The sequence below is a fragment of the Anolis sagrei genome, chromosome 1, assembly GCF_037176765.1.
Source record: "Anolis sagrei isolate rAnoSag1 chromosome 1, rAnoSag1.mat, whole genome shotgun sequence".
Lineage (NCBI taxonomy): Eukaryota > Metazoa > Chordata > Lepidosauria > Squamata > Dactyloidae > Anolis > Anolis sagrei.
The window spans coordinates 120,485,643-120,507,791 of record NC_090021.1 but is presented as its reverse complement, the minus strand read 5'-3'; the positions used below and the strand labels follow the sequence as shown (position 1 = coordinate 120,507,791).

General features: G+C 37.6%; 1 protein-coding gene across 3 annotated transcripts in view; it reads left to right on the top strand.

Annotated features, from left to right (window-relative positions):
• Positions 1-22,149, top strand: part of SNTG2 (syntrophin gamma 2) — a 263,517-nt gene that overhangs the window by 122,498 nt on the left and 118,870 nt on the right. For 2 of the 3 annotated variants that reach the window (XM_060752731.2, XM_060752732.2), the window contains exons 3-6: positions 5,760-5,816; positions 5,922-5,979; positions 17,791-17,834; positions 17,945-17,986. In XM_060752731.2, coding sequence (XP_060608714.1) covers positions 5,760-5,816; positions 5,922-5,979; positions 17,791-17,834; positions 17,945-17,986 — 201 coding nt within the window. The remainder of the gene's footprint in view (positions 1-5,759; positions 5,817-5,921; positions 5,980-17,790; positions 17,835-17,944; positions 17,987-22,149) is intronic. The other variant, XM_060752734.2, reaches the window with a different exon arrangement.

The following is a 22,149-nucleotide window of genomic DNA, read 5'->3' as shown; positions in this document are numbered from 1 at the left end:
GTGTAAGATTCCCACTGAGGAATCAACACTCAGTCTCTTAATTGTCTGGGATAGCTATTTTTGTCTATTTGTGAGATCTTGTAGAGGAAAATCTGCTTCTGAAGATTGGAGCAATGTATAGAATCAAAGCCTGTCCACAATGGAGGCACTTGTGCCAAGGCACTGTGTCAATGAACACGTACAGCTTCTCCAGGGGCACAACCATTTCTATACTCTAACATCCATACCCTATTTAGCTACTGAAATTTTTGAAGCCTGATCATACTTAATCTGAAACACAAAGGAAACCATTACCAAGGATAAAAAGCGTATGTGGATCTGATGAAAACATCAGATTCTGTGAAGTTGGAAATCTTTGTGCATCATTACACTTCAATCTTACTTATATGATTAAACAAATTCATTAGATTTTTTTCCAAATAAGCCCATGGAAGCTGAAACTGTCACTTGCATGACTTACTCTTTGTGAACCTGTCAAGCTTCAAAGAATCCCTGAATTCATAAAAACTATGGAATATAATCTATTTGCAAGCTGAAGTAAACTCTATTTTGAAAGTTTGCAGGTCAGCCACCCATATTTTATTTTTATTTCCTCATGAATGCTTTAATTAAAATATGTAGTTGGCATTTAAAATAAATGACGATTTAATATCTTGTTTCTTATATTATCTCAACATGTTTTGAAGCCAGTCAACCATATTGATAATGAGTATTGTTCAGAACATTTTCAAAAATTGAAGTCAGTTGTAACTTTTGATCTCTGATGTTGTTCACAATTATAAATAGTGTACATCTTGGTTAATCAGATTTATTAGTTAAGTAAGACTGTCATTTTTTATTATCAAGCACATATTCATTATAAATTAATTGCAGGCAACTTTCATTACATTACTTTTTATTCTTTCCTTTCCAGACTGATTAATTGCAACATACATATTAGTAATCTGAAACTCATAATTTTCCTTCAGTTGAAAAATACCTTAATATTATTATTCAACCTAAAATGTTCACAAGCAATCAGTGACAAGGAAATGTCATTTTAGGCTCAGGGGGTTATTTTGGTATAATTTTTTTTAATGGGCAGTGAAATAAGTGCTAAGCACAGCAATGCTTTTCCAGTTGTGTGGATGGGCTTTTTTTTTACATGTTCAGTGGTAGCCAATATCTCCTCCCAACAGGCATTGATGTCTCCACAAAAACATAACAAATTTCAAAGAGTTTACATGTTTTACGAGCACACCTTCATTGCCTTGAGTGGGGCAATTACTTAAAGAAAGCACTCTCTCCATGAAAAACTGCCATAATTCCTCACTTTGCAAATTCCTTTGGACAAATTCCAACCTCCTTGGTTCAAATTCTGTTTTCTCTTTTCCCTTTCTCTCTGCCCCTTCCTGCCAGTTGACATGTACTTAAGGCTATGAATTCTTACAAACCTTCATCTGCACATTAATTTATGGTAAACTTTAACTGTCTTTGATTTAGCTCACCACTATGGTTGTCCTAGTTCCCACATATTTCAAGTCAAAACCTTAGATCTAGGGATGGTTGTTGTTCATGTCATTAAGTTTTACGCATTAAGTATCAACCATAATTGCTTACAGCTTGACATTCAAACACAAACATATCTCTACCTGCAAATTAGGGAAGAAGTAGCTAAAGGACTGTTCCCAAAGCAAGATGAAGCGAGGTGATTGTTCCTTCCCACTAATTTTAGGAGATGGAATAAGGAACCTAATCTAGCCTCCTTGTCTCTAGCCAGAATGTGGATGCAGATCATAATTGGAAGAGAATGAAAAAAACTAGGTAAATATATAAACCTTCTGGAGAATCTTTGTATGTTGCAGAAAAAAAAATCAATTCAGACTTTAAGATAGTAGCAAAATGTTTTATAGCCTAGCTGGAGATTTCCACACAGTCCTTTCCTGTTGTCTGGAGATAAAGTTACCAAAACTGGGGAATTTGGACCCTGCCTGGAGATGATACACAAGTACAGGAGACACAGGACCAGGCCATGATATCTGGGAACCCTATTCCCCACTCTCTCCAATTACATTGCCACACAAAGAATGTGAATTCTCTCTTACTTAGAACAGAGTATTTATACAGGTAAGCAACCCTTACTTTGAATCCTATAAACTAGATTTCTACCTATTGCTTGGTAAGCATATGACATTTCTGAAATCAAACCAAATTTGTCAGACATACTTCTCTTCTGGTACTTTCAATAACAGTTCCCTCTGTATAAATGTACAGAAACTTTTCCAAACATGCCACTCAGGTTTCACTTGGTAGCAATATAATCTAAGTAAACTGAACTTTGCAGATGGCGATCTCATTCTCAATTTGTAGAAAAGTAGTTTAAAAATCCATTCCATGTTTACCTGTTAATTCTAGCATACTGAAGGACATTTTGCCCAGGTTATTCTTATTATATTTGTCATTTTGTTTGATTTCATTGTTCTTATTTAGCAGTTCAGGGTGATGTAGTATATCCTGCAGTAGCAGTATATCCTGCACTAAAAATGCAGGATATACTTTTTTCTGTTAGTGTGATAATAAATATTTAGAACTTAAGTTCCATCTGCCTTTCTGCAAGGCCTCTTCAGACAGCCACAAAAAAATCTGGAGTTTAATATTCTAGCACTTAAAGTTGTGGTCACAAAACTGTAACTTTATTAAGATCTCTTCTGTGCATTATCTGGGGTCTGTGAAGAAACACACTTTTGACCAGCTTTTTGATGAGAAGTCTTACAGGCTGCCTTGGATGGTATGAAGAAAGAAGGATCATATCAAGGTCTCACGAAGACCACATCTGCCTACAAACAGGGTTTCACAGGAAAGAGTGCTCTACATATAAATGCTCTCCAGGTGGAGATCTAGATACCTCATTTGTAAAGATTTTATATTACTTCTATGGAGGAGAGCTCCTGCTTGTAGCTCAAAGTTTATTTTGCAGAAGTAAAAAATATAGGTTGAGCATTCCTTATCCAGAATTCCAAAATCTGAAATACTCAGAGGCACATTTTCCACCTCATTCCTTTTATAAGTGTCTCCAAACTGAAAATTTTAACTGAGATAATGTTACTGTAAAAGTAAATGGAATGTTAATTTAACAACCACTTGGAAGTTGTTTGCAGTTTTTAGACAATCAAATTGCTGAGTTAAAAGTTAATTCAGAACCATAGTATCATTTTTATGTTCAAAGTGCTGTAAGCAATATGTCCAAAGTACTGTTAAAAGGTTGGAATCCTACATAAATTTACTGACCAAAATTCATTTGAACTAGTTGAAGAATTCATGTAAATTACTTGCATTAGATTGGATTTTAAAAGGTGAATTTTTATCTAAACTTGAGTTATCATTATAATCTTTTCACTCATACATTTTCTCCACTAATGTTTTAATTATGTCATAGTACTTTAATGTGTTATGAGGTAGCTAAAATCCAGTTCATATGTGAAATGGAATAAATGAGAATCTTGAGATAATAGGATAACCTCACACTATCTGATTCTTATCTAGACTAGACCTTAATTAAAGGAAACAAACATTTTTGTAAGACACAGGTATGCAGTCATAGTGACTAAATGCTGATATTTCAGAGAAGGAGCACTTAAGGAGGGTAAAGAGAAGAAACATATTGTGAACATTCAAAGAAGGCTCAGCTGCTGATCAATAAATGGGCATAGCCTTCCATTTCTATATGGAAATCTTCCTTTTTTGAAAAAGATGACTACTTAATTTTTAAGGGGGGTGTTTATTTTGCAAAAGTAAAAATACAGGCTGAGCATTCCTTATCTGGATTTCTGAAATCTGAAATACACCATAATTGTTCACGTGGATAGCTAAGACAGTAACACCTTTGTCTTATGGTTGTTTCATGCACATATATATTTAAAATATTGAATAAAATTTCATTCAAGCTATATGTTAAAGAAACATATGCAACATAAATGTATTTTTAATTTAGACTTGGGTCCCATCTCCGAGATATCTCATTGTGTATGTATAAGCAAACACATGTATTCCAAATTCCTAAAAAACACTGAAATCAAAAATGCTTCTGGTTCTAAGCATTTCCGATGAGGAATATTTAACTGTAGGTTTTTTTGCCCAGGATTTGGTTGTACACACAGGTGGACAAGCTTATAAGCTTATAAACACAAATGAAAATTTTGGATTTGGAGAAACCTTTTAAATGTTCAGTAATGATGTAGTGCCTCTGAGAAATTTCAGCATTTCTGTCAAAAGGACCTTTCTCTCTTTTTTTCTTTTTCATTACATTGAATATCTGCTTAGGATTATTGTGATGGGGAACACAGCTATGTATTTGTTCCTCTGAAAATCCATGAACTGTTTGTTCAGCAAAGGAAATGCAAGTGATCTAGCAAAACTGGGATTTCTTAAAGCATCAACAAGATTTTTATGGTATAGTCCTTTTCTTAAGGAGATCTTGCCAGCTTTCTAAATGAAGAAATATAAAATTGTGAAAAAGTCTCCATGAAAATTAATGTTATGGAAATTTCCTCAGAAAAAGCCCAACCTCCCAAGAATTTTTTAAAGGCATTACAAAGAAACAAAATGCCTAAAAATAAGAATAATAATGTACCCACATAGAGAAACAAGTTTAGGAGGGAAAATATAACCTTGATGTATCCAACAGTGCCCATTTCTGCTGATGAGAGATGACATTGTAGGTAGAATTGTGCTCAGCATGTTGCTAAGCTGTATTACTATACATTTAGTGTCAATAGATAAAATGAGGCTCTTTGTGTTCTATTACTATGTCAAGTACCTAGAAAAGTGAGCATGAATAATACGTCAGAAAATGCAAGGTGCTATTAAATAGAAGATAAATTGCTTTGGAAAGTGTCCATAAAAATGTTATCTCACGTACTTGTCTTTAAAAAAGAAGATTGAACCAACAGAAATGGATTAATGGGGGGGGGGGGGGTAGGGAGATTTACTACAAGAACAACATCTGTATTTGGAAAAGGATCCATTTGAAAACTACAAATGGAAATCAAGAGTATAAATGATAGCAGCTAGCCAAACAAACATATGCTTTTGAAGCAATGTCCTGCATTTTTAGTTTTGCCCTGCATTTTTAGCTTTGCAAGAGCAGAAAGGGGTCATGTCATTCTTCTTGATGTTTTTTGTTAATCGGAAAGTAGAAAGTGATCTCAGTTGGGATCACAATGGCAAATCAAAAAAGTTCTGTGGGCATGGTAGAACACTATGTGATTCAAGGTATATACAGAAAAAAAATCTAATAATTTCTCTTTCATAAGTGAATAAGCAAAGAGTCCTCTTTCGGTAGTAATCAGATCAGTCTGGATCAAATACCATATTCCCTTTTCCAGGCATAACCTCTCAATGTCCTAGAAGCAACTGCTGGAATTCTGCATGGCCTGATGCATAGGAATCCACAATTAAGTAACACATCCCAATCTGAACACTCTACTTTATGGGGCATCAGATACATAAAGAGAGTCATGATATAAGTGGTTGATGTTACCACTCCTCACCCTCCTACTCTCAGTGTGACCGATGTCTGTTAAAGTAGGGGGGGGGCAGTTATGTTCGTGGCAAGGGTGTCTGTGTTTGGACTGTGAGCAAGGATGAGTATAGATGGGTAATTCTAGTTAACTCTGAATTCCAGCCAACTATGTAAACATGAAAAATTAGCATGTACGCAATATGCATGCATCTAATATTGTATTTTCACCTGAATTTATTTTTTCTACCATTTTTTAAAGCACAGAACTGTTAAACTTCACAGACAACCAGTTGGTGGCTTGGGCTTAAGTATAAAGGTATGCATAATTCTGTCTTTATATTTCTTTGTTCTATGTAATGCATGAATCAAGATGATGGGCAGATCAACTAAGGTTGATATTATCATTCTGTGTCTCTTTCAGGGTGGTGCTGAGCACAAAGTGCCTGTAGTTATATCAAAAATATTTAAAGACCAAGCAGGTAAAAACAAATGCTTATTTGCCCATAGAAGCTTTTGATGTTTCCCTTGCTTAATTTTCATTCAGTGGCACTGTACTGTTTGGTGTTTTATTCTTGCTTCAGTATGGCCTTATTTCCATTTTCCTATCAATATCAATGGGGAATGTACTTAGTTACCTTCTGTCTGTGACCACAGCAGTTCCATCATTAGGCAGGCTTTTTTAGATGCTGCTGCCCATAAAATAGCTCAGCAGCAGTTGTTAGAAATCATGAAAAAGAGCTGTCATCATGTTAGAATAAACATTGACAACACGACCAAGCACACACGCACGCACACACATATGTATATCCCAATAGCAAACATTGTTACGTTGTTGGCATTGTGGGGTCAAGTCCTAAGAGAATCATAGAATCATAGTGTTGGTAGAGACTTCATGAACCATCCAGTCCAACCTCCTGCCAAGAAGTCGGAAACTCACATTTAAATCACCCCCCGACAGATGGCCACCCAGCCTCTGTTTAAAAGCCTCCAAAGAAGGAGCCTCCACCACACTCTGGGGCAGAGAGTTAAAATGAAGAAACTGCAACTCAGAAGAAAAACTATAAACAATCATCATAATTTTCTCATCCTTGATGAAAAAGTATCCTGACACATTAAGACACCGTTAAAAATGCTACTTTGTGATTTTTATTTAAATGTAGTTATTTATTTATTTTGCATTTTCCCCTAGTGTTTGTGTAGAATAAACAAACACTACCATTGCCTTTTGCTTAAAATGTGTTCCTGCAGAAAAGTATATTTTACCTAAAACATTTTTTTTCATAGAAATAATGTGCTGGACATGGGCAGCATAAATATAAAACATTCAAAAAAAAATCCAAAAAGTGAGGAAATAGTTATACAATGAACAAAATTTCCTCTGATCTCACCCACTAGGGAGAAATCTTTGTAAATTCTTTATTCTTGCACATTAGAATGAAAAGAAAATATTAAATTTCTTGTTCAAAGATTAATAAATCACTGTGACCAATTAATGTGATATCTCATTTTTTTATGCTGATGAAAACTCCTTTTATTCCTTTAAGGTACTTTTTGAAGAACTAAAGGTGCCCTGTCTAGAACATTATTTCCAGATTCCAGAGTCCCTTTCTCCTCGTAAATAGAAGATAGAATACTGGGGAAAAGTGCTCCATGTACTTAGTGATATGGGGGAGAATGATATTTAGGTTTTTCTTACAATATATATGTAACATCTTCTTTAAAAGCAGTGACAACTAAGCTTTGAACCTTTCCCCTCCCTTTTTTTTTTGCTCTTTTCCCTTCATCTTTTGCCCAGTGTCTTTGTAACTGCATAAATATAGCTCATTTGCTGCTGATTTTTTTGAGGGGGGGGGGGGGGACACACACACATAATTTTACTGCTGGATTCTTCAACTTCTAACCCATTTACATAGGCCATATGAGTCAGTTCGGGGTGAATGAACTCTGTTGTGGTTGTACCATAACACCGAGAAAAGACTGCCTAAGGCAGGAGAAGGCCGTGTACTAGACAATGGAAACAGTTGGACCAATTCCTGTTCAGGAAGCTGCTGTAGTTGTTTACACACTGCCATCTTACTTTTCCCAATTAGCCTGAGGATGTGGGGTAGCACCGACACTGCCACTATTGTTCTGGGCTTTGCAATGCCTTCCTGCCCAAAACTGGCAGTGTTCATTGCTCAGCACCTGGAGTAATGCTATTCGAGTCTCCCCACCCCCTGCTCCGCCTGCCACCCACCACTATCTTGCTTCACTTTGTAACTCCAGCTATTACCAATATATGTATTTATTTATTTACTGCATTTATATCTTGCCCTTTTCATCCCGAAGGAGACTCAGGGTGGCTCACAGATGCCACAGTGGTGACCAATCCCATTTTCTTGCTTAATAGGCACCACAAAAAAACAGAATGTTGGAGCAGGTAAAGATTTCCACCCAACAGCGCAAAAACGGTTCTGGTGCCACTGGGTCATGTGGCTGCCATCCAATCAATGAGCTACCTTAGGGTCATGCACTATGGACACCTGCCAGCCCATGAGTTGACTAAGTAGCAATGCTGATCCGGAGTACCATTTATGGCCCATTTAGATGGGCTGTTCCTCTGATTTTTTTCAAAGCAGGAGCATTATTATCAGCTTGACACTGTCTAGAATGCCCTAACTCACTATGTTTATCAGTCCTTGTATGCTGTGGGTCTTAATAATCTCTTTTTCTCCTGCTACAATTACCATAACAGGCCAGTGATGGGACTTGAAGCAGCAAGTTAGGTTTGGATTTGGGCTAGCAGGACTAGTTCCTTTAAAATTTGAAGACAGCAGTGAGAATAAACACAGAATGATAGCAGAAAGAATGGTTCAAACCCACCTTTGAGCCAAGAGACATTTTCTAGCACAGTGGTATTTACTTTCTTGCTCCCCTGCAGTCTTTAGTATCACCTGAAAACCTGTTCTGGAGGGTTTCCAACATTCATGTTTTCGGTTTTGAAGATATGGGGGTGGCTGTAGATGGGATTGAAACTCTGGTTCTACTTATTTTCCCCAAAAATGATAACATTAGCTCCTTCCCACAGTCATGAAAATTCTATGTCACCAGAACTGAGTAGAATATTGTAGGAAATATGCATTCTTTCCCTTAGGATCTATGCAGAAAATACACAGCTCACCCATCTTTTGCATATTTAACATATCTCTGTGAAATGGCACCACAATAGATTAAATACTCTCTAGTTTCATACAGTAAAGATAAAGCTATTCCATTAGCAAGGAGATAGTACTTATTTGGAGCTAAAAATATCAGCTATTGGCATGCTACTTCTATCTTGATTGTCACTTTTGCTTTCAGGCTTAGATAAAAATGTGGGTTTTTTCAGGCTTGAATAACTGTAATATTTTCTAACTTAGAACTTACACGCTACCATGCCCCCCCCCCCTTTACAGTGTTTATAGCACTGTAAACCATTCAATAATGCATACACCTGACCAGCAAGGTTCCAGTGAATATTCATTAGTTTCACTTACTCCAACAGTGTGAGAAGGAACCTAGCAATAAGACACTTACAGCTTTGGGAAAGAGCCCTGGAAAGAGTAACAAGTTTCTGAAATGGAAACAGAGGCCTCTTCTACACTGCAATATAAAATCCAGAATATCTTATTTGAATTGGAGTATATGGCAGTGTAGACTCATATAATCCAGATCAAAGCAGATAATGTGGATTATCTGATATTTTAGGCCCCTTCTACACTGACATCCTTATTATCTGCTTTGAACTGGATTATCCAAGACTACATTGCCATTGCCATATAATCAAGTTCAAAGAAGATAATCTGGATTTTATATGGCAGTGTAAAAGGGGCTTTAGATAGCTACTTGAAAGTTTTGAGTAAAATCCAAAAGCAAGGACATTGTTTCACTAGCAACTAGTGAGGTACAAACAGATACAAAAATCCTGGCTGAATTAAGGGAGATTCGGAGATTTAAAAAAATCAATAGAATTTCTGAGACTGGATATTTTCAATTTAAAGTAAGTTATCACATGGCAGTCTTCTTTCCACCACAATATTTCAAAATATCTATATCTAGATTTGTCCTTGTCTTACTTTTTTCAAATTGCCTAGCATTTTTGTGTAGCTCAAAACTTGGGAAGGCTTTGTGAAAGGCCCAGGTCCACTGGACTATGGGTCCTGTGGGGGCCTATTCACGCACCCATCTCTCACCTTTTGGGCTCCTGGAGCCCAAAGATGCAAGATGGTGCCCACCTCCTTCCCAAAACCCTTAAAATAAAAATAAAACTTACCAGGCACCACTAGGCCTCTCTTCAGGTCTGATAGAATGATGCGCCAGAAGACAGGGGAGCCAGGAGTGACCCCCCCCCCCGCACATCATTAGCATGTTCCATAATTTCTGAAGAGGAGCCTAATGGTGCCATGTAAGTTTTATTTTTATTTTAAGGGGTTTTTCGGGGGGAAGGGGTGGATGGCCAGATGCCATCCTGAAACTCTTTGGAATGGCATGTGGACAACCAACAGGCAAAGCCCCTTTCCCCCCTGGCTGTGTAGACTTAAACTCCCTTCAAAGTTGGTCTGCTCCAAAGTAGGTTTAATGTATGTTTGGTACCACCCCAAGAAAACGATGTAGTTTTCAGCACATAAAACATGTTCTTGAACAGAAAATGTATGTTTTGTGCAAATATGGATTTCCACAAACACACACATATTCAAAATTTATTCAGAAGCTCTTAGATACTTATTTAGGAGGAAGAAAAAAGCTGAAATGGTTTAGTTTGTGTGGAAATACAATAAACATTCTTGTATGAACATTCTGCAGTGGGAGCGGGGCACAGGGAGCACAAATCCAGCCTGGAGATATAATCTGACACCATTCCTTTAAAGGCTCTTTTGAGAATGAAGGAAGCTGTTCAGGGTTTCTATAAATCCTATCCTTACAGAGCCATTGAACAGGGCTGTGTGAGGCCCTCTTGATCCGTTTTGCTGCTTTCTCTATAAAATACGCTCCAAGGATTTTCCTTGGTCTCAGCTGTTTTATCCAAGTCTAAAAATGTCACCTAGGTCCAGCAGTCCTTTTCCCAAATAACTATAGGAGTGAGGAAAAGACCAAAGAACATAGCCATATAGCCCGAAAAAACCTACAACAACCCAAAAGAGCAAAGATCTTGTGTCTCTTGTTTTAAAGCTGGTTGTATGTGTGAGCTGAGTGAAGCTTGGCTGTGTGCTCGTTAGCATTCTGTTGTTCTGTTGTGTCTACCTGTGCACATAGGCTTTCTTGGAGAGGCGCTAGCAGCCACTAGCTTTAAATATAATTGCAGCCTAAACCCTTGGAGGTTGGCAAACAGGCAATAAAATCAACAGGCATTTTCATGTGGGCATTTAACAGTGGTGTTTGGGGAGGCAGAATTCTGTTTCAGTGCCAAAATAACTATTACTGGGTATGGATTGTGATGAAGTTGTTGCAGTCACCTGCAATAGTTGTGGTATGTTTGCTTTTTTACCAGAGGATTTGGGTAGCCAAACCTACAGCAAATGCTAGAACAGCTTAAACAGCACAGCTATAATGGATAGGGTAAGCAAAATAGTTAGACTAATTGGATACGATTATGGACAGCTAAAATGAATAGGTTGAGCAAGTGACTGTTCCAGATAACAGTTGTATTTAGAGAAAGCGGAGTATTTCTTTATAACCTACAATCAGAGCCTTTTGGGGAGCCTTGCTAAACATGCCCTAAAATGCAGAAGAAACCGAGATAAAAGAAATGTGTGACTAAATGACATTTCGCAAAAATACATGCTAATTCAGATTAACATCTGAAACACACATGTTAAAAAAGTATACTTAAAATCCAATATCTGCCAAAAATGTACATCTTCGCATGGCTATATACCTCTGCAATCAAGGAAAACACCTGATTTTGTTTGTATATTCTGGTGTGGACAGCTCCGGCATATGTGCATGTTAAAATGCCAAAACAGCTGAGCAAATGGATCCACGGACACACATGAGGCTAAATGAAAGAACAAATGGAAAGCAATTACAATGAGAACTCTCTGCAATCATTCCTTTGTTCTGATCTTTATGAATTTGAAGAGAGCTTGAATTTACAGTAGGAAGAAAATAAGAAATCTGCTTGTGTATACATTTAGATATGTACATGAGCACATATGAGATCCAGCGCGTCTTGGAGCATCAATTTAAAAAAGAGTAAACTTCCACTGGATGTCCCCTGTCCATCTTGAGATTTCAAAGATCAGCTACAAAGGAAGGTGGCAGGGGGGCCATTTATCAGGACTGACAGGTCTGTCTTTGGACTTGCTGTCAGGTTCCATGATTTTATTTATCCTGCATTTTGATGCTGTCTGGAAGCGCTCAAAGACACAAGGAGACTTGGATTCCATTCCCATTATCACCTTTTCAATTAAATTTATGGAGTTCAAGTTAGTGGCATTTTGAAGGAAATGAGTTGATAACAATACAACAAAGTCAGTGTTGATTTGGTTCTTTCCTTGTGTGAAGTCCCCTTCATGTGTGATCTTCAGAATATTTTAAATTAAATACAATGCCTACTATATATTGAAACTCACATTTTATGTGTCTAAAGCCTAGGGATGTTTGCTTTTATGAGATGTACTTTTCTTTCTAATGCACACTGGTCAAGACTTTTTTCAGACTTTTTTTCTCAAGCCTCATAGTCACATAATGTTGACAGCTTTTTTGATGATGCCCTTTGCCTGACTTTCCATTTCTGCAAAAGCTGCAGGGTTGCCCATCCTTTCATGGTTCTACAGTTATACTATGTACAGTTGTACAAGCAGGAAAAGTAATGGTCTCTGTTGAAGAAGGATTGTTAATGTGGTTCATCAAAGCATTTCAAAAACATTCAATCCCATTCTTCCAGACATAATGGCTTTTCCATCATAACCCCCTCTAATGCTTCCAGTCACCTAAATCCAACCTTCTGTGGATTACCATGGGGCATGATTCCCCTCCCCCCCTACAGTGCTTTATATCAGTACAAAACTGGGGGTAGGGTGGTCCTGTTTCCCCGAAGTCAGTCTTGAGGGTCTGGAGGAAAATGGTATGGGGAAGGAAAAATTATCCATCCACACTTCCAGTGGATCTTGCCATTCTAGCAGTGGAAGTCCACCAATGGACCCAGCTTAATCTGTGCTCTAGTAACCATACTCTGGGATGTACAGCCATTTATGGGCAAGCACAATTATATCTTTCACAGCAGCAAATTACTGTAGAAGAAAATTAGAGCTGATGTTCTTTGGTAATGGATTGCATTTTTATGTGATAGTTTTCTTCTTTTCCTTTTCATCTACAGACCTCAACAGAAAAGCATCTCTTCTGTTACCTAGAAATGTTCGGTTTTGCCTCTTGTTTTCATATATTTTCTCCACATTGTCTTAAAGCAAGAAACATCTGGTGCTATATTTGAATAGAAAGATTGACGATAGCAACCTGCCTTCCTTTTTATTCCTTTATAATACTTTAAATATTCATTACTTCAGAGGATTCAGTGTCATATTATTCAGCTCAGTAAGCCTTTTACCTGTAATATTAATCATATCCATGTTGGTACTAACTGCGCTGCTGTAAGATACGAGAGTATATTGCAGGTGCCTGAGAGGAGGGATGTTTAAAGACTGGATTTAGTACCTTGTTCAAATAATGGATTTGGAAACTTGGAAAAAATATTTTAAAAGCTTCCGTTCTTTTAATTTTTTTATATAAAAAGTGGAATTTTAGTTATGAAACATAAGGTTTTGCCATGGGAGAATTTCTGAAGACTTTACATTTGAACATGACTATAGAGAATATTTGTAGCTATACCAACTAGTTGGCAGTTTGCTCTTCTCCACACTCACATGTTGTGGACTCCACTTTGTAGCCCCATTTCTTGATTGGCTCTGCATCTCGTGGTGTCAGAGTGCAGTCTGTTCAGCGCCTTCCAAATTGCCCAGTTTTCTGTGTGCCCAGGATGCAGAATGCAACCCCAGTCTAGTGCCTCCCCCCAATGTTTTGTACTTAAGTTCCCATCATTCCTAGCCAGCATGGCCCATGAGCAGGAGTCCCAGATATGATTATTGAAAACATCTGGAAATCAACTGATGAAGAAAGCTGTTATAAGAAATGCAAAATATAAAGAAAAGAAAGATATCAAGTACACATTTATATTGTTTTTATCAAGCATCCTTCATGCTTCTTTTCTAAAGCCTCTTCCACACAGTTGTATAAAATCCACATTGAACTGGATTATGTAGCATTGTAAACTTGGATAACTCACTTCATTATGATTATTATCTGCCTTGATATTCTGGATTATATGGCTCTGTGAAAGGGCCCTGAGATAAATAGAAGGGGGGGGGATAGAAATAACTTTGTATCAAATACAGTGCATATAAGGAAGTAGAATGATCATAACCCACACTATTGAGGTAGATTACACAGTTCTGTTGCAAAGCATAGTAGCAGGCCTTATTTTAGGCTGTGCTGGGATTAGAGAATGCCATATAAGTCTTTCTGATCATCCCCAAGAAGGAAATGTTTGTGAAACTGTGTTTTAAAAACCATATTCTTCTAGGAGTTTCTAAATCATTTATAAGCTTCACTTTACACTTTCTATGCTCAGAGTTTATTAACTTGAAGGAACTAAACCCCTGATGCTACTTCTTGCCCTTTTCCCCTGCGTGTTGTTTCAAGTCAATATTTTGGTATCGCAAATTCATACTGCGGTCTTTTTATCATCTTCTGTAGCAAGCTTATGTTTGAGTACCATGCCAGTATAATAACCACAAAGCTGTAAATAAAGAATATGAAGCTAAGATTTGATTGATGTGCCATCTGGGGAAAAGCAGAGCATAGCCACAAGATAAAATACATTTAAGATAAAATGATCAGATTGGCAGTGTGTGTTTTTCCATTATCCAGAGATATCAAGAAATCACAGGAGAAACATCATCCTTTTAATCCATGATAGTTTTACTGGTACAAGCAGTTTTGTCTTCTCTGCTTACATTCAGGTTTTAATCTTCCTTTAGCAGCCAAAATTTAATGGGATAGGAAGCAGAATAAGGGATATGGAGACCTTGAACTTTCCTGTTTATCAGTGGTCCTGTAATTCCTTTGACTATGTAGTTAGAGGGAGAAATGAAAACTGAGTCTTAGGTCAAAGGCCAAAGTACAAATAATGTGTAAGGCCTCTTCTACGTTGTCCTATAGCCCAGGATCTGATCCATGATTATCTGCTTTAAACTCAATTATATCAGTCTCCACTGCCAGATAATCTGGAATAAGAAGATAATCTGGGATCAGATTCTGGAGTATAGGGGCAGTGTGGAAGGACACAGCTCTGTATAGGGAATGTTTTGAGTTGTTAAATCTAAACTTTGTTATTGGAATTAATGGAACATAAAGGGCTTAGCCTATGGTTATATCATTACCCTTCTTCTGGAAATATATGATGAATCAATTTCTGTTCTGAAGAATTATGAAGCAATGCAAGATCTGTATATAGATTTAATTTCCTGCTGTACATAATGGATTTGGGATACATTTTGCAGTTGCTATAATTGCGGGTTCAATATAAAGATGGATATGCTATTGCCTTTCGCATGGCCTTGTTCTATTCTTACACTAAAAATGATGTTTTGGCCACAAGGAGGAAGCAGTTTGCTGTGGCACTGATTTCAGAAGCACCAATGGCTAAGGGGAAATAGAATTTAAGAAACAATTAATTAAAAGTTTGGTTTTCTGTAATACTGTACTAGAGACTGCAGGAATTTGGATTTTGCTTCTCGTTATAGAAGAGCAACGTCTCAGTACTCCGTTTTGAAAGCAAGCTTTGGAATGCCATTTCTCTTGATGTTGGTAGGATCATGTTAAGGGGACCCATGACCTAACATCAGATGTAGACACTTTCTTGTGTTCATCTTTAACTATAACATTTATGTTCCAGAGTAAGAGAAAAACATTGTCCTCTGCCATCAGACTTAATGTTGCTAATCACATTTTCAGAACTCATATTTCCCCTCTAACATGCACCAGATTTTGCTTTCTTTACCATCTGTAGTGTTTGCATACAGTAATTTCTTGGAACACAACACAACAGAAGTACTACCATTGAACATATTGTGGTGCTTTAAAATTATTGTGTGAGACAAAACAAAGAAAAACATAAGCTGGATAATATATCACCTTAGAATTTAAGAGGAAATCATAGCATTCCTTCCAGACGGTGGACAGCCAGTTGAATGTTATGTTGATTTACCTCAAAAGCTTGCTATTTATCATCTTAGCTTACATATTCCCAACTGTACCATTTTAGCCCAGGGAATAATGTGCTTTTCAAGTGTACAATTTATGGTGCTTGGTATTTATTGTGTGGCATTCAATTGTATTCCCATTTTATATGAAAATGCAATCTTTTTTTAAAAAAAATACTGATATTGTTTGGGTTCCATTTGAGTGTCAGTTTTTTTGTTTATCTAATAACAGGAATCACACTAATTGCAGTTCCTAATGTATACTACAATTTTTTCTGGCCTATTTTATATCAACTCTGGACACCAGGACTTTTCCCTCATTCCCATTTAGCTGCTTTGGAAGAGAACAGAGGCCTTTTTTATGTCAGAAATGACTTGAGAAACTGCAAGTCACTTGTGACATGAGAGAATTGGCCGTCTGCAGATACATTGCCCAGGGGATGGCCGGATGTTTTACCATCCTGTGATAGGCTTCTCTCATGTCCCCACATAAGAATCTGGAGTTGACAGATGGGAGATCACCAGTGTCGTGGATTCGAACAGCTGACTTTCAGGTCAGCAGTTCAACCGGCACCAGGGTTTAACCCATTGTGTCACCACAGCTCCTGATTTAAAGAGATATACATTTAAAAAGACACTGATTTAAAGAGATTGGTTTTTCTCCAATCTCAGTACTCTCCCTTGCAGAAGTCCGAGATTTAAAAAGCTAGCAGAGATTTAAAAAGCTCAGTATTTCAAAGGACTAGGTAAAGGTAAAAGTTTCCCCTGACATTAAGTCTAGTCGTGTCTGACTCTGTGAGGTGGTGCTCATCTCCATTTCTAAGCTGAAGAGCTGATGTTGTCCATAGGTGCTTCCAAGGTCATGTGGCCAGCATGACTGCATGGAGCACCATTATCTTCCTGCCAAGGCTGCCTATTGATCTACTCACATTTGCATGTTTTCAAACTGCTAGGTTGACAGAAGCTGGGCCTAACCGTGGGAGCTCACCCCGCTCCTCAGATTCAAACCATCAACCTTTTGGTCATCAAGTTCAGCAGCTCAGCTGTTTAACCCACTGTGCCACCAGAAGGCCCCTAATGATTAAATCAAATGATTATATTAATGTCAAAAAATACAATGCCAGGTTCATGAAGCAGGCTTTTGGGAGGTATGTTAAGGCTTGCTAGCAAACTGCCCAAAGGAACATCCCTTCTTCAACCTAGGCAAATTCAAGGTCTTCTTCCATGCATTTTTGGGTATTTTCTCCAGCTATATCTCAGTTACTGAGTCTAGAAGATGCTGCCCCCCCCCCCATTTTTTTTGGACTGTTTCAGACCTTTCCCTAACAAAGCATGACAACTGACAGGAAGTTCCTCTGCGTAATGAGAAGAGCTCTGTCATAAATCATACCCTCAATGGACTCTAAGTGTTTAGAAATGGGAGGAGGGGGCAATATGGGATAAAGTCCTAAAAGAGTCAGTTTGACACTTTACTATTAATTCAGTTGGCAAGATAACATTAATTGTATGTTGCAGAAACTTTGCAAATTACTGGTTGAAATAATATACTGTGTTACTCTGTTTAATAGAGTAAATCCAAAGTTCACACTAAATTGCCTTACTACATTCTTTCTGCAATCTCTTTGATTATACCAGTCTCTGCACATCATCTCAGTAAGAAAGAAGGTGGGGGGGGGGGGGACATTTCTATTTCACTATCTTACCAAGCCTAATGAAAAATATGAATCACACTTCCTTTATAATTTAATGAAATCCATCATTAGCAAGAAGCGACACTTGTGTCTCATATTAAATAATCTTTTGTGACTGGAAAGTCGCTCTCTTAATTTCCTTAGAATTGCTACCAATCTATTTAGCTTTACCAAATGATTGCTATGCTCCTGGCATTTTTACAAGAGAGGCAGTTTCAGGAATAACTGTTACAAGGACAGTACTTGGTACAATTGCTGTAGCAAAATATGCCATTAATTTAAGTCTCTCAATTAATGTGTGATTTTCTTTATAACTCTACAGCGGACCAATCAGGAATGTTATTTATAGGAGATGCAGTAATACAGGTCAGTTTATTCTTACAATCTTGCTTCCCAAATACGTCAATGTTTTAATTATTTTATTCAACCCTGTTATTAACCTGAAGTTACAAATAATGATTTTGTGACATTTTTAGGTGAATGGTATAAGCGTAGAAGGTGCTACCCATGAAGAAGTGGTAAGTTCTCTATCTTATATTGTTTTTTCCCTGTGTACTATGCTTTGCAGCATGTATTGTTGTTGCCTTATTAGATCTAATTTTCAGTGTCTTTTTAAACATTACTAAACAAGGAGTTGGTATAGTTCTTCACATATGCCAGTTCAAGTGCTCGCTCTTTTCCTCAGCTGTTGTAAGGATAAGTGATGGAGAACAGGTAGGTCTATGTCACAGCCAGAGACCACCACAAAATGAGGAATTGGGGGGGGGGGGGAACTGCCACACTGTATTCCCAGGCTGCCCAAGTGCAAAAAACATGGTGTGGCAGTGAGGACATTTGCATCCAGTTGCATTTGGGAACCAGCCCTATGTCAGGGAAAAGCACAAATACTTGGACAGAATTCAGACTTTTCCCCAACTTTGGGTAATGCCAGCCAAGACCATACTGAGGTTTGACCATTCAGGGCTTCATCTATACCAACCTATAGATCATTTCATCTATACCAGCATAAGTTATCAGTGTAGATTGCACCACTGAAGACTTCAGGTGCAGCTATACTGTAGAATTGATGCAGTTTGGCACCACTTCGACTGCCATATCTCAATGCTATTTAATCTTAGGAATTGTGGTGTGGGGAGGTACCAACACCATTTGGCAAAAAAAAAGTCTATAATGTTTTTTACAGAGAGGAAGACCAAGAGAGGGTTTAGGAGGTTTTAATTTTTTTTTTAAATAAATCAGTTGTTCTTGCTTTCTATACCCCATCAATGCTTTTATTTATTTATTTATTTACATGCTTATTTGTTTCAATATTTATATCCCACCCCGTATCATGAAATCTCAGGGCAACATATAAGTAAACTCTACAGAAATAGATTGCAATTTAAAACAGCAGAAATAATTTAAATAGACTGAAAGCAAGTTGACAAGTTAAAAGCACAGTTAAAACCATGTAATGCATAAAGATTTTGGGATAAATCAATTTGGCCCAAAGACCTTTGCAAATGTCTGTTTTAATATGGCCCCATTGTTGACTCCAACTGGGCTGTCAAGGGCAGTGATTCTCAACCTGTGGGTCCCCAGATGTTTTGGCCTACAACTCCCAGAAATCCCACCCAGTTTACCAGCTGTTAGGATTTCTAGGAGTTGAAGGCCAAAACATCTGGGGACCCACAGGTTGAGAACCACTTGTCAAGGGGCACATCTACATTGACCACTTAGGTTAGTGTTTGTGCAGAAAAGCCACAAGAGACAGATCTGGCATAACCTGGGGCAAGGCTGTTTTAACATGAATTTGCTCCAAATTTAGGAAATCTTGAATCTTGACCCAGATTTCAGATTCTCCCTCAAGTGATGGATAGTCAAAACAACTGAGCTGATTCCTAACCATAACTGGTGGCAGCTCTCTTGACTGCCATTCTGTGTTCCCCAGGCTTAGGCAACCTGGGTTGTAGGATGGAAATCCCCTGTCACTCCTCCCACCCCACCCCATATTGTGTTTGTAGCCAGCTGCAATATCCTCACCTAACTTCTCATGGCTTCTCTGGCTAATGTCAACCAGAATGCCCACTCTGTGAGTGAGATGGAAAGGGAAAGAAGGCAGGTTCTTCCCCTCTCCATTCCCAGTTTAATTAGTAACACTACACTTGGTGACATGGGTGGTCGTGTTGAAGATAAAGACAGTTGTAATGTGGGAAGGGGAGTGCAGGGGGTACCATATGTTGACCGTCTAGCAGTGCAGTCGTGGCACCGTACCACCTCTGCAGTGGTTCAGGGAGCCCCAACTGATCCACCATGCAGACATGCAGAGGCGATATGGTGTCCTGAACACTGGAACCACCCTGGTTTGTCTGCCAGTGTTAAACTGCTGGAGGTGAGGGCATACCACAGCTGCGTACAACAATTGAGTTGGTCCTCTCCCATATCCCACATAATGTATTGACTATACTGGTGAGGTGTAAAGGAGCCCCCTCTTACAATCCTTAATTCTTGAACAAATTAAATTTCTTTAATTTCATATATGTTCATTTTTTGCAGTTTTTTTCAATCAAGGAAGCTCTTGAAATTAAGATTTCTAGTTTCTTATCTGGTACAAATGAACTTCTTATCCTGTGTATTGTATTCAAGGAACTATCAGTAGCTGAAATGTTAAAGTTACACCTACAACCAAGAAACAAAATGCATAACTTCCCATGTTTCAAATGTCACTTCTATATGTGAAATCTAATTTCCAATTCTCTATTGAATTTCTTTTTTTGGTTGATCATCTACTGCGGTGGATGTACTATGCCAACCATTAATATTATTCAGATGGGGAAAAATTAGGCTGCATGACATTGCTTTGCAAAAAGGATTAAGAAAATCCAATAGAAGCTTTTTTATTGCAAGTCATTTCACTTGACATGGTAAGCACTTAATAGCTTAACAAAAGTCATGCTCAATTCATGAAAATTTTGTCTCATTATAAGAAGCTAAAATGATTACACTTACCATTAGCAAGAATTTAATTTGAAACTTTATATGCTGTGTACTTCTGTTATTCAAGTGAATTGAATGATTTTATGTGTGTGAAAGTGAGTCTAAGGTAGCAATTAATGTAAAGCTTATTTTTCTTCTCTCCTAAACCAATGGAAGTGGGTGGAGATATCATATCAAAACCACTGACAAACTGCAGAGGCACAATGAGAAAACAGAATATTCTTGCATTTTGCTACTCCTGTGTTTTGATTTATCCACATTTATATAAGGACAGTGCATAATCTTCTACAAAACAGTAACTGTGAAGAAACTCATTCGATGTTTGCGTTTCTCGAGCCTCCCTTCCTTCCAGTACTCAGTACACACTTACCGTAACCATTGCGTTCAGTTATTTGCTGATTTTTTTGTAAATGATGTAAAAGACCATTTAAAATCAATTCCAAAGATACGGTCCATCAGGAGGTGTCAAAAAGAACACCATGATCCTCAGGATACTCCATCCCCTATTCTAAAACACGCTTATGCTCTCTATTTGTTTCCTGAACACAGTGACTAATTTTCCCTGTTACTTCAAATGTGCAGTTTCAACTTTCATACATGTTATTTGCCGAAAGAAGGATTTCAAAAATTCGATGCTATACAATAACAGAATAAAGGAGAAGCAAATAGAGAAATAACGCACATCTGAAAGTTACAAAAGAGGAGTTGAATATCGAGACATTCTTCATTTCGAGCCAAATTGCTTCCTCATTCTTCAGTGTTGTAAGTGCACTTCAGAAAATGAGAAATGCTCGGAGTGAACTGGGATGTTTGTACTTATCCTTAGATTGAAAGTGACACTTTATCATAGGGTTACCTTTACTGAGTTTACTTCTTCTGACTGGAAGGTTTTGCCATTTAAACAAACAGTTGTTTCGCCCCTGAGGGATGAATGTTGATACGAACAAATGTGTTTTATGGAATGCTATTGTCAACTTTAAACGAAAAGCTTGTATGCAGAGCAAGGCTGAAACACATAGGGGAGAAATATGAACTTGTGCAGAATAAACAAGTACCATGCTCCAGATCAAACCAGTGGAAGATGAATAACAGTTTTTACTGCTGCAGGGAAAAATGAGAAAAATAAGCAAGAATTGGTGTATATATTTTCAGTAAACTATCTTATTCTTTAAAATTAATATGGAAGAGGTAATTACATTGTTTGCATAGTCACTAATTAAATCATCTATTCTTTCAATATCTGAATTTTTATGATTGCTTAGGATTCCTTTGCTTTTTGCAAGTAATGCTAATCAAATGAGAGTATGTATTGTCGAAGGCTTTCATGGCTGGAATCACTAGGTTCTTGTGGGTTTTTTCGGGCTATAGAGCCATGTTCTAGAGGCATTTCTCCTAACCTCTCCTAACCTCACAACCTCTGAGGATTTTCTCCTAACCTCACAACCTCTGAGGATGCTTGCCATATATACAGGCGAAACATCAGGAGAAATGCCTCTAGAACATGGCTCTATAGCCCGAAAAAACCCACAAGAACCTACAAATGAGAGTAGTTTTTCAGGCTTTTTGAGTGAATTGAATGACTAATGCAGCATTAACAAAACATCAAAATACCTTTGTATGTTCTCATGTAATTGCCAATAAATGTGAAGTAATCTTTTCTTTATAAAATGGACAATTAGTTCACCAATGTTATATCTATATTAAT